Consider the following 12,794-nt stretch of genomic DNA (forward strand, 5'->3'; position numbering starts at 1 on the left):
TCAATGAAATCCTACAATAAAAATGTCCGCTCCTGGATTGAAAAACTTATCTGTTACAAACTGGTGCTGAAAAATGTACATTTTAAGAAAATAATCCTTAAACGTGTTTTAAAGTTACACCGGATCAAATAAATCCAAATCATGCACTGCTGGTGAACTGTGATCAAAATGTCAATTTCCTATAATGACCAAAGAAATTACATTGTGTACATTCCATCTCTATAGATGTTGTCTGTCCAACGTCCCGACCTAAAGAGAAATAAAAAGACTAAGTTTTTCTTAATATAAACACGCGTCACGTGGTGTCTCCTCAATCTGGCGCGCGCGCTGGACCTAAAATAAAATAAAAACTTTCCAAACTAAACATGAAACTTCTCCGGTAACACAATACTAGACCCCTTACAGAAACAAACAAACAAACAAACAAACAAACAAACAAACAAAACAAACAAACAAACACCCCCCCCCCCCCCAATCAATCTGTTTCAAAGGGGGAAAGACCGTTTACAATTGCTTTTTGAAAGCAATTGATTTATATTTATTATTATTCTTTTTCCGCCAAACTTTGACAAATTTAGCCGCGTTAACCGTAAGACGTGTCGCTTTCATGTTCACACTTTGTATCGGTGTCATGAATACCTATCCGGAACTCACCCTGTGAGTCGAAATATTTTGTCGGTTCGGAGTAATCCCTCCGAAACCCAAAAACCTTGTTATCGTTCCAACACCGTAACCGTAATAGATAGAAAAAAAATGAAGGGTGAAATTTGTTCAGGACCAGACCCCGGTTCTTCGTTACATTTGGATCGAAAAGATTCAACGACTCATTGGTAGGGTTATGCCCCTATGAAAATTAACCGGTGTCGGTTGACCACCAAAACTCAGAAACCGTAAGTCGTAGACACCTAGGATCTTCACCATTCATCATCAATTCATGTATCTTTGAAAAATAACTCAAGGTCAAATGTGTATGTTGACCTTGACCTTTGACCTACCACCTTGTTATGGGATAATCTCAGCAACTATTATACTTACAAAAGTTTTAAATAGTGGAAAATGTTTGGGTCATTACGGCGCAACTTTGTTACATTTTGACCGAAGAGATTTGACATTTTTTTAAGGGGCATAACACCTGTTTTAGGTTTCTGGAAAGACAAAATCAGCTTTTACTTTATAACCAAAGGTCCTAGACCCATGGGGTCTTCGGCAATAACATTGGGGACTAATGACCTTGACAAAGGTCAAAAGGTCAAAGGTCAAGGTCATGTCCCATATAGCGAATTTAGTGTTTTTAACCTTATTTAAAGGATTTTCAGTGTGTTTTAAAGCTTTTCAATACATTCTACGTCTATTGGGACATGTATTTTACATTACAAAAGGAAAGACCTCTCAATTGTTCAAGAACAATTGACAGTTTAATTATTATTATTATTAGGTCTTTCCACTTTTCCGTGGAAAGACCTATTGGTTTTCTTCTGATTATTATTATTATTATTATTATTATTTTTTTTCTTCCGCCAACTTTTTGATCCTTCGCAATTTTTTTGTTTCGCAAGATGTCGCTTAGATATATGGTATATGATATCGAGCAATTAATACGCTTTTGAAACTGACACCGAGTAACCAAAATCTTTTCAATGTAAGAGTTATCTCCCCGAACACTGTTTTTCTTGTGATCGCTTAATATTCGCAACCGTATAAGAAACCGACAAATTTATTTTACCAAATTGCTCGTTATATCCTCAGGATGATTTGATTTGTTTTGACCGAAGCTATCCGGAGACTCCATATGAGAGTTATTTCCCCTTTTATATTTGATATAAGTGATATGCATTTTTAACTGGAAAACCATAAGTGTTAGAGGCCTAGGGTCTTTTGTTTTGAGGTCCTTGGTCCAAAAAATTGAAAATGAGGTCAAGGTCAAAGGTCAAGGTCATGATCAAAATTTTGATTTTGGCTTGTTATCTCTTATTTTCAGAAATCATATAAGATATTGACAAAATATTTTCATAAAATTGTTAGTTACGACATGTAGTAACACATAAATTTTAGTCGAAAGGGTACGTAGACATTTGACGTGAGTTTTCCCCCTTTTTATATCTAATATCATATGTATGGTAATATAACTCATAAACAATATAAAGTAGAGGACTAAAGTCTTTTGATTTGAGGTCCTTGGTTGATGACCTTGAAATTGAGCTCAAGGTCATTGGCAAAATTAACGTTCTAGATTTTGACCTTTGCTTTTACCTCATATGTATACATGATAAGGACATGGGACTTTTTGCAATAGGTTGCAAGCAATGTGACCTTGTAAAAGCCAACCGGAAGTGACCTTTTGTTTACCGGAAGTAGCTATTTTTTGTTCTAAATAAATGTAAAAGTATATAGAACCATATATTTTTGGAATCAGTGTCAATTAAACTATCAAACTATACCGGAAATTACGTCGTTTGAACCGGAAGTTAACAATTATCTCCCTTATCTATATCTTTTTCCATAGAAACCATACATTTTTGGAATCAACGTACAATAAGCTGTCATTTGACGGTTCAATTGACATTTAAAACCAAATTTTTAATATTTTCTTATAAAAAAAAATCCTTACTAGTGGAAAGACCATCAATGGTTCTCTGAACAATTGGTTTTTAATTATTATTATTATTATTATTATTATTCTTTCCGCCAAACTTTAACGAAATTTCCCAAAACAAGTACGCGACATGTTGAAATGATATTAGGTATTTAGTATCGGTTGACCAAAAGCTATCTTGTGGTGAGGGCACGACCCCGTAACATTTCCTTTATAGGAGTTATCTCCCCTAACACCAAAAACCTTGTTATCATTCTAACTCCATAACCATAATAGGTAGAAAAAAAACAAAGGGTGGAATTTGTTCAGGAACAGACCCTTGTGCTTCGTTACATTTAAATTGAAAGATTCAACGACTCATTGGTAGGGTTATGCCCCTTTGAAAATTAACAAATTTCGGTTGGCCACTAAAACTCAGAAACTGTAAATTGTAGCCACCTAGGATTATCACCAATGATCATTAATTGACATGGACATGAAAATTGACCTAAGGTCAAAGGTCAAGGTCATGACCTAGATTTTGACCTTAGCTTGTTATCGGCTTTCCTAAATAACCGTAAAAGATGGCTGATAAAATGTAACGGAGGAAATGTGTGTCTTGTTAAGATCTACATTTGCTATGTTGGGTTTAAAATCATTGGACCAACTGTTATGGAACTAGGGCACCAAAACTGTTTTTGGGGTCCGAAATGATGATTGTTTGCTTATAACCCAAAAGTGGTTAGAGATAGAAAGAAACTTTGAATTGCAATAATGATCAGCATAATAAGATCTACAAAGTTAGGTCAAGGTCAGAGTTCAAGTCCCTAGCAACGACATGAAACACCTTAGCAACCATATATTTTTGTACTTAGAAGGCTATGGATAATATAAATATGATATTTTTAATACTGGAAATGACATTTTTGTCCCTAGCAACGACATATAAGTCCTTAACAATCACTTATTTTTTTAACTTTAAATACTATGAATAGTACATATGACATTTTTAATACTAACAGTAATATTTTTATCCTTATGAATGATTTTTGTCCTTAGCAACCACTTGTTATGAACATAAAAGTCCTTAGAAACCATATATTTTTTAACTAAGAAGGCAATAAATAAAAGAAAAAAGGAAAGACCTAGCAATTGTTCATGAACAATTGACTTTTAATATTGTTCTTACATCTCTTCTGAAAAAAAAAATCCACCACCTTGTTATCACTTAAACTCTGAAACTACAAGTCCAATCGATCCCAAAATTTACAGTCAGCAGGGCATACATGTACTAAAGGTTCATAAAACAACGTGGTGCCGATATCTCTCAAGACTTTTCCTAGAGAAAAAGAATGGCAATGCCGTAAAAATCGCTTGCTAGGTCCGTAATTCTCAATGAAATCCTACAATAAAAATGTCCGCTCTTGGATTGAAAAACTTATCTGTTACAAACTGGTGCTGAAAAATGTACATTTTAAGAAAATAATCCTTAAACGTGTTTTAAAGTTACACCGGATCAAATAAATCCAAATCATGCACTGCTGGTGAACTGTGATCAAAATGTCAATTTCCTATAATGACCAAAGAAATTACATTTTGTACATTCCATCTCTATAGATGTTGTCTGTCCAACGTCCCGACCTAAAGAGAAATAAAAAGTCTAAGTTTTTCTTAATATAAACACGCGTCACGTGGTGTCTCCTCAATCTGGCGCGCGCGCTGGACCTAAAATAAAATAAAAACTTTCCAAACTAAACATGAAACTTCTCCGGTAACACAATACTAGACCCCTTACAGAAACAAACAAACAAACAAACAAACAAACAAACAAACAAACAAACAAAACAAACAAACAAACACCCCCCCCCCCCCCAATCAATCTGTTTCAAAGGGGGAAAGACCGTTTACAATTGCTTTTTGAAAGCAATTGATTTATATTGTAAAAAGGCCTTTTTAACCATTCTGTTCCGTTAATACAAAAAAAAAAAAAAAAAAATCCCCGAGACCCCCTTTTGCCCCCCCCCCCCCATTTTTTTTACCCTCCACTTACAACTGAATGTAGTTTGTGTGCTATCTATCCTATCAACGTTAAACGAACGACAACTCCAGTTTTTTCCCTATTATTAAGGTCTTTCCTTTCTTAAATGGAAAGACCTTACTGTATTTCGTTTGTTTATTATTATTATTATTATTATTATTATTCTTTTTCCTCGTCCGTTTTCAAAGTCCAAAATCAAGAAAAGTACGCAACATATCCAAATGATCTTTGGTATCATGTATCGGAGGTATAATATCTATCTTGTATTAGAATAACCAAGGTTTACTGTTTACCTTATAGGAGTTATCTCCCCAATTACAAAAAACACTGTTATCACTACTTCTCATAAACTATAAGACTTAGCGGCAAATGTTTTTTTTTTAAATGTTCCTTGCCAAAAGTTACAACTTCAAATAACTTTAACCGAAGCGATCCAGTGACCTTTTATAGGAGTTATTTCCCCTTGAATATTTAAATTTTCGATATGCATATAAATCTCATGAACCGTAAGTCATAAAGACTGCGGGTCTTCAGATTTGAGTTCATTGGACCAAAACTAGAAAATATAGGTCAAGGTCAAAGGTCAAGGTCATATTTTAGATTTTCAAAAGTTTTTCATTTCCCTATAACTATTGAACGGTTATAGATACAGAAAAATTAAGCAGTTGCAAATGATTGGTACTTCAAGGGGCAACTTTTTTACATTATGACTATACTGATTTTACCATCATGTAAGGGACATAACTTCCATTGATGGTTTTTTAAAAGCCATTTTTAGGCAAAACTCTTTAACAAAAGGTCCTTGACCCATACGGTCTTTTGCAATGACCTTGTGGAGCAATGACCTTGACGAAGGTTACAAGGTCAAAGGTCAAGGTCATCAAATTATGTGTTTTTTGGCACTATTTAAACAGTTTTATGTGTGTTTGAATTCCAATCAATTAATCAATCAATCAATCAATCAATCAATCAATCAATCAATCAATCAATCAATCAATCAATCAATTAATCAATCAATCAATTCCGTTTCATGTGTTTCATACGGGATCCAAGGTTGTTTTTTTTTCGCTTGTTTTAATTGAGCCTATCCAACCAACGTGTTTAACCAACGTGTTTAACCAACGTGTTTAACCAACGTGTTAAACCAACGTGTTAAACCAACATGTTTAACCAATGTGTTTAACTAACCAACCAACGTGTTTAACTAACCAATCAATCAATGCATGTTTCCGTTTCATGTGTTTCATACGGGATCCAAGGTTTTTTTTTTGCTTGTTTTAATTGAGCCTATCCAACCAACGTGTTAAACCAACATGTTTAACCAACGTGTTTAACTATCCAACCAACGTGTTAAACCAACGTGTTTAAACAACGTGTTTAACTAACCAATCAACGTGTTTAACCAACCAACAAACCAATCAATCAATGCATGTTTCCGTTTCATGTGTTTCATACGGGATCCAAGGTTTTCTTTCCGCTTGTTTTAATTCAGCCTATCCAACCAACGTGTTTAACCAACGTGTTTAACCAACGTGTTAAACCAACGTGTTTAACCAACGTGTTTAACTAACCAACCAACGTGTTTAACCAACCAACAAACCAATCAATCAATGCATGTTTCCGTTTCATGTGTTTCATACGGGATCCAAGGTTTTTTTTTCGCTTGTTTTAATTGAGCCTATTCAACCAACGTGTTTAACCAACGTGTTTAACCAACGTGTTAAACCAACGTGTTTAACCAACGTGTTTAACCAACGTGTTTAACCAACCAACAAACCAATCAATCAATGCATGTTTCCGTTTCATGTGTTTCATACGGGATCCAAGGTTGTTTTTTTTGCTTGTTTTAATAGACCTTCTCAACGTGTTTAACCAATCAACGTGTTTAACCAACATGTTTAACCAACATGCTAAACCAACGTGTTTAACTAACCAACCAACGTGTTTAACCAACCAACCAATCAATCAATGCATGTCACGTTTCATGTGTTTCATACGGGATCCAAGGTTTTTTTTTCGCTTGTTTTAATTGAGCCTATCCAACCAACGTGTTTAACCAACGTGTTTAAACAACGTGTTTAACCAACATGTTTAACCAACGTGTTTAACTAACCAACCAACGTGTATAACCAACCAACCAATCAATCAATGCATGTCACGTTTCGTGTGTTTCATACGGGATCCAAGGTTGTTTTTTTTGCTTGTTTTAATTGACCTTTACCAACGTGTTTAATCAATCAACGTGTTTAACCAACGAGTTTCACCAACATGTTTAACCAACGTGTTTAACTAACCAACCAACGTGTTTAACCAACCAACCAATCAATCAATGCATGTCACGTTTCATGTGTTTCATACGGGATCCAAGGTTTTTTTTTTTCGCTTGTTTTCATTGAGTCTATCCAACCAACTTGTTTAACCAACGTGTTTAACCGACGTGTTTAACCAACGTGTTTAACCAACGTGTTTAACTAACCAACCAACGTGTTTAACCAACCAACCAATCAATCAATGCATGTCACGTTTCATGTGTTTCATACGGGATCCAAGGTTTTTTTTCGCTTGTTTTAATTGAGCCTATCCAACCAACGTGTTTAACCAACATGTTTAACCAACGTGTTTAATCAACATGTTTAACAAACGTATTTAACTAACCAACCAACGTGTTTAACCAGCCAACCAATCAATCAATGCATGTTTCCGTTTCATGTGTTTAATACGGAATCCAAGGTCTCTTTTTTTCGCTTGTTTCAAGAGACCCTATATCAAGTGTTTAATTAATAAACCAATCATCCAACCAAACAACCAACCAACTAATCAATAAATTAATCAATCAATATATATGATATATTTATTTATGACAGTATAATTAAAAGAAAATGGAAGGAAAGACCTATCAATTATTCAAGAAGAATTGAACTTTAATTAGGTCTTTCCACTTTTCTGTGGAAAGACCTATTGTTTTTCTTCTGATTATTTTTTTTTTTCTTCCGCCTAATTTTGTTCTTGCGATAAACATTTGTTTCGCAATATGTCGCTTAGATATTTTGTATATGATATGGAACAGTTTATGCGCTTTTGAAATTTACCCTGCGTAAACGAATACTTTTCTTTGTAGGAGTTATCTCCCCAAACACTGTTTTCCTTGTTATCGCATCTCCTTCGCAACCGTAAAAGATTATGACAAATTTATTTTACAAAATTGCTCGTTATATCCTTCGCATGATTTGTCCTATTTTGACCGAAGAGATATGACCGCTCCATATGAGAGTTATTTCCCCTTATGCATCTGATATAAGTGATATGAATTTCTATCTTATAAATCATAAGTGATAGAGACCTAGGATCTTTTGATTTGAGGTCCTTGGTCCCAAAAAATGAAAATTAGGTCAAGGTCAAAGGTCAAGGTCATATTCTAATATTTGAATTTGGCTTATTTTCACTTATATCCAAAGACTGTATAAGATATCAACAAATTATTTTTACTAAATTGTTAGTTGCGACATGTCGTAAGATGTAAATTTTGATTGCAAGCGTACGTTGAATGTAAAAGGGAGTTTTCTCCCCTCTTGTATTTAAAAATACGCGTTTGGTGATATAACTCATTAACTAAATATAATTAAGACCTATGGTCTTTTGATTTGAGGTCCTTGGTTTATGACCTTGAAATTGATCTCAAGGTCATAGCTTAATTTGAAGTTCTAGATTTTGACCTTTGCTTTTATTATATATGTATACATGATAAAGATATACAACTTTTAGAAAAAGGTATCAAACCATTTAACCTTGAAAAAAACCAACCGGAAGTGACTTTTTGTAAACCGGAAGTAGCTATTTTTTTGTACTTTATTCATATAAAAGTATATAGAACCAGATATTTTTGGAATCAGTGTCAAGTAAATATTCAAATATAATCGGAAGTAACATTTTTTAAACCGGAAGTAACAAATTATCTCCCTTATTTAAAAAAAATGTATGGAAACAATATATTTTTGGAATCAGCTTACTAGGAGCTATCATTTGACGATTGAAATGACATTTTAAACTTAGTTTCACAACTTTTCATATCAAAATACATTGTTTTGATGGAAAGACCTTCAATTGTTCTCTGAACAATTGGTTTTTAATTGTAAAGTTCTTTTCATTTTGGTGCACGGACAGTTAGACTACCCATAATCCTTTATATTCTGAAAAGACGAATTGTAGGAATCATGCATATCGCGAGTCCAATATATTCTCAACCTCAAAATTTATCATTTACCTCAACGTCATATCATCAATCAAACCCGGATGTTTTTCAAGGGACGACTGAAATTCATCAAAAGTTATTTCACCGCTGTTATCAACATCCGCGTCTTCAAACAGGACCGAGGTCAACTCATCTATATCTTCGTTACACAAAGTCAGTGAGCTTTCTTCCGTACATGATTTCAAAACCATTCGCATTTCGTACTTGTCCACTGTTCCACTCCCTAAAATGTTTGAAAATAATTGGTGACTATCGTAAAAACAACAACACACACAACGGAAATTATAACATTCATTTCGGATAAAGGAACTACAATTTAACTTCAAGGGGAGGGGGGGGGGGGGGGGGGATATGGTTTATTCGTAAACTATTCTGATCCCCAAATAACTTAACAAGTCACCATGTACAAAGAATAAAGGATCAAAATCTTCTATCCTCTGAAATATTAAGCGTTTAAAAAGTAAGCCGGATTGCTAAACTTGTTTCAGGCTTTCTGCGACAGAATATAAAGATAATTTTAATTACAATTTTGCTTATTCAACAAATATTTACCGTCTGCGTCAAAAACATCAAAGAGAAATTTTAATTTTTGCGTAGGTGTTCCATTCTTGAGCATGCGTAGTCCGTTAATTAACTCTTCACACTCAATATCCCCGCTGCCATCGGTGTCAAACAGTGCAAAGAACCTCTCACCAAAAAATGACTACAACAAAAATACAAAAAACATAAACACAAGTAATTAATCAAACATAAATAAAAACTAAAACAATTCAAACGAAACTATGATGGCAACAAAAAGAGACACATGACACATTTTGCTATACATACATTACACTGTATATAGACGTGCCGTCATGCGAGTTATATAAGACTCTAGATATGCTTTGTCTTTTTCTGTATACTTACTTATGAAGCAACAATTTAGCTCCATGAGGGGAGGGGTTATATATTCTTGTCTGAGTCTATTTTGTTTCGCGAACAGCGTTAACATATTTTTTTTAAAATTTTTCAACACTTTCAATCAAATGCATTGATTTCGTTAGTTTTTAAATTTGTGACAATATAAAATTTAACAAATTGGTTCGTTACCTTTTTAAGTCGTAATGCTTTCTTAAAATTTTCTGTACAGAGTCTTCCATCCTCTGCAAACTTTTGAAATTCCGTGTTGACCAATTTGACCCACCGATCATCTTCGCTGAAAAAGACAATTTTTGGTTAATATAAAAAAGAATATCTCCTCATTTACCAATTTGATAGAACAGCCGTCTTCGCTGAAATCTTATTTTGATTGATTTTTTTTTTTCATTTTTCATTTTTAATTTGTTAATTTTATTTGTAAAGTACATTTATTCAGTCAAAAGAAACGTTTTTTTCCTGTATATATAGATCATATATCATATATGTATGAAGCTGACATATGACCGTATGTGGGCCTTATTGAGATACTCAATTGCATCCAAATAATATGCTCACACTTGACCACTATTTCACTACTATAATTTTCTTGTACTGGATTTGTACTTTCAGTTTCAAGTTGAAAGTAACCAATTTATTTCTTCTATTATGTGGTACATTTTAGGTACAAAAACTCATGTGTACCTGTCCAGTATATATTATAGTTTCAGTATCAAATAATTATAGAAAAACAAGTCTTACATAATGTAGTGTACCTCAACAGTACTATACAACTGTGGTACTGTGTAACATACCAAGTTACTGTAGAATACTGGTTCTGGAATAGTACAATAATTTGTCAGAATATATATGAAACACCCAGAAACATGTCCATCACCTCAAACGTGTCCGGTGTCTCAATAACGCGTCTAAACATGTAAAGTCACTGAACTACAATACATAACCATGACTTGTCTAGTTGCTAAAGGGCGCTAAATCGTGAATGTTTTTTCAACGTCCAAATGTTCCCATTCCCCCGAAAGTGTCAATATGAAGCATAAACGTGTTTTTTATGAATGCTAAATATAGTCTTTATTTGTAAATGTCGCTTAAATTAAGTTGAAATTTGGCCTTCAAATAACAATTTCTTGTCCACCAATATTAAGTGTGTAATGTATTGTCATTTAAAAACAAATTTGCTATTTCGTTATCTCTTTCTTCTTTTACTCTTTCATCTATTGTCCTACTCCAAAACATGAGAAAACAAATATGATCACTTAATAACTATTCAGTCCTCTGGCCAACCGTAAAGAAAAACCCTTGCCAAATATAGCGTCTGTTTTGTTGTTTGTGATGTAAAAGTACGCAACCTCGTCCTATCAGAAAGTGGATGTTAAATCCGAAAACTATTGTAAAGAGAGTGCCTTCAATAAATACCTACTTTGTAATCTACTTTCACTACTAAATATGTAAAAAAAAAAGCTGTAGGTCAAAAACACGAAGGATATATTTATTTTAAAGTATCACAAATGAATGCATGAATTATTTGCCACTAAACATTTTAAGACAATCAACGAGTATAATTATCTATATGTTGTAAATTAAACTAGCAATTATGCTTTATACAAAAAACCTGCGTTTAACAATCTAATTCTAATAGATTTTGGATTCTTTTTTTTCCACCCTGTTTCTTACCTAGGAGGATGGCAGTTTATAAATTTCATCTCGTTGGATAAACGGAATAAAACACGGCTGCATTTAATATCATTGGAAAGAGGAGAACAGGCCTTTTGAAACATTGGTTTCGTCGTTGTCTACAGTGGTCAAGATTTTCTTAAATTTGGGTCAAAGGTCAAAGTTAAAATTTCAAGCAAAACTCAGAGTTATGTTGGATATAACGCATCCTGTGATTAGCTGATAGTGTTTGCCAACACCACATAGACATAATTGTATCATGTGACCGTGACGTCATTAACGTTTTTTCATGAAATTTTAAGAATAAAAAATTCCTTATTCGAACCATCAGAAATGTGGTATCATCTATGTTACACTCTTAATAAAATGATTGATGTCACGGGATAACCCGTGTTTAATCATTATGCCAAAATGTTAACTTATTCTTTTTTTATTTGTTAACTTCCTCAAAACTACTTTTATTTTACACATAAAATTTGACACACACACGCACCGTGTCCTTTTGATTTAGTCAGAGTAAAAATTATCGTGATGATACAAGAATAGTGTTGCTCTCGATGAAAATGTGTTAAATTTATGGTAAAATTTTAGTCTTACTAAAATGCTGAAACAGTGGAATCTCTCTTCCAAATATACATGCGCAATAAAAATCTAAAATTGATTTGCCTACCTTTCATCCAAAGAATCATCGTTATCCTCATCTATGGGTTTGTATTTAACGGTTTTCATTTTAGATATAAAATATTGGACACATAATTTCGGAACTTCTTTCATTATTCTTTTTTGTAGATCGTCCAAACTGGTCTCGTCTGTTCATATATAACTTTTAATTTATGTTTAGATCGGATTTATATTCTATCAATGTTTTTATTAATTTAAATTAAAAAAAATATGTATACGGATTTTTTAAATTAACTTTCACACCCGTTTGATTTAAAGTTTAAATCGTTTTATAGCTTTCAGTCTTTTATTTGTAATTGAAAATAAACATAAAAATCATTTATACTACAATTGTTTTGTTCGGACCGAAAGTATTACACGGTGAGGGAGACATTGAAGAGAGCAGGATTTATAACTACTCAAAAAGATTCCTTATACTTTAAAGTGCCAGAAAGACATCGACCAGAACAGGTTTTATGATGACATAATACAAAAATGCACACTGCAGAAGGTCTCTTAGACTACTTCTTTATATTCTTAGGCATTTTATTCTGTCTTTTCTCTCTCCCTTTAGCCTATTCTATAAAGCCCAACTAAAACCTCATATATTAAACAAGTGGAAATTTTAATTGAAACTTTTTCTGTTTAATACGAGAGAAAATTAAATCTGAACAAGGTTTCTCATT

General features: G+C 33.3%; 1 protein-coding gene across 1 annotated transcript in view; it reads right to left on the minus strand.

Moving 5' to 3' along the window:
- Positions 1 to 12,250, minus strand: part of LOC134726228 (NADPH oxidase 5-like) — a 31,677-nt gene extending 19,427 nt beyond the window's left edge. The window contains exons 1-4 of the mRNA XM_063590630.1: positions 12,119 to 12,250; positions 9,949 to 10,054; positions 9,412 to 9,562; positions 8,872 to 9,082 (exon numbers count right to left, since the gene is read on the minus strand). Coding sequence (XP_063446700.1) covers positions 8,872 to 9,082; positions 9,412 to 9,562; positions 9,949 to 10,054; positions 12,119 to 12,222 — 572 coding nt within the window. The 5' untranslated portion in view covers positions 12,223 to 12,250. The remainder of the gene's footprint in view (positions 1 to 8,871; positions 9,083 to 9,411; positions 9,563 to 9,948; positions 10,055 to 12,118) is intronic.
- Positions 12,251 to 12,794: the final 544 nt, after the last annotated feature.

The sequence above is a fragment of the Mytilus trossulus genome, chromosome 7 (assembly GCF_036588685.1).
Source record: "Mytilus trossulus isolate FHL-02 chromosome 7, PNRI_Mtr1.1.1.hap1, whole genome shotgun sequence".
NCBI classification, from domain to species: Eukaryota; Metazoa; Mollusca; class Bivalvia; order Mytilida; family Mytilidae; genus Mytilus; species Mytilus trossulus.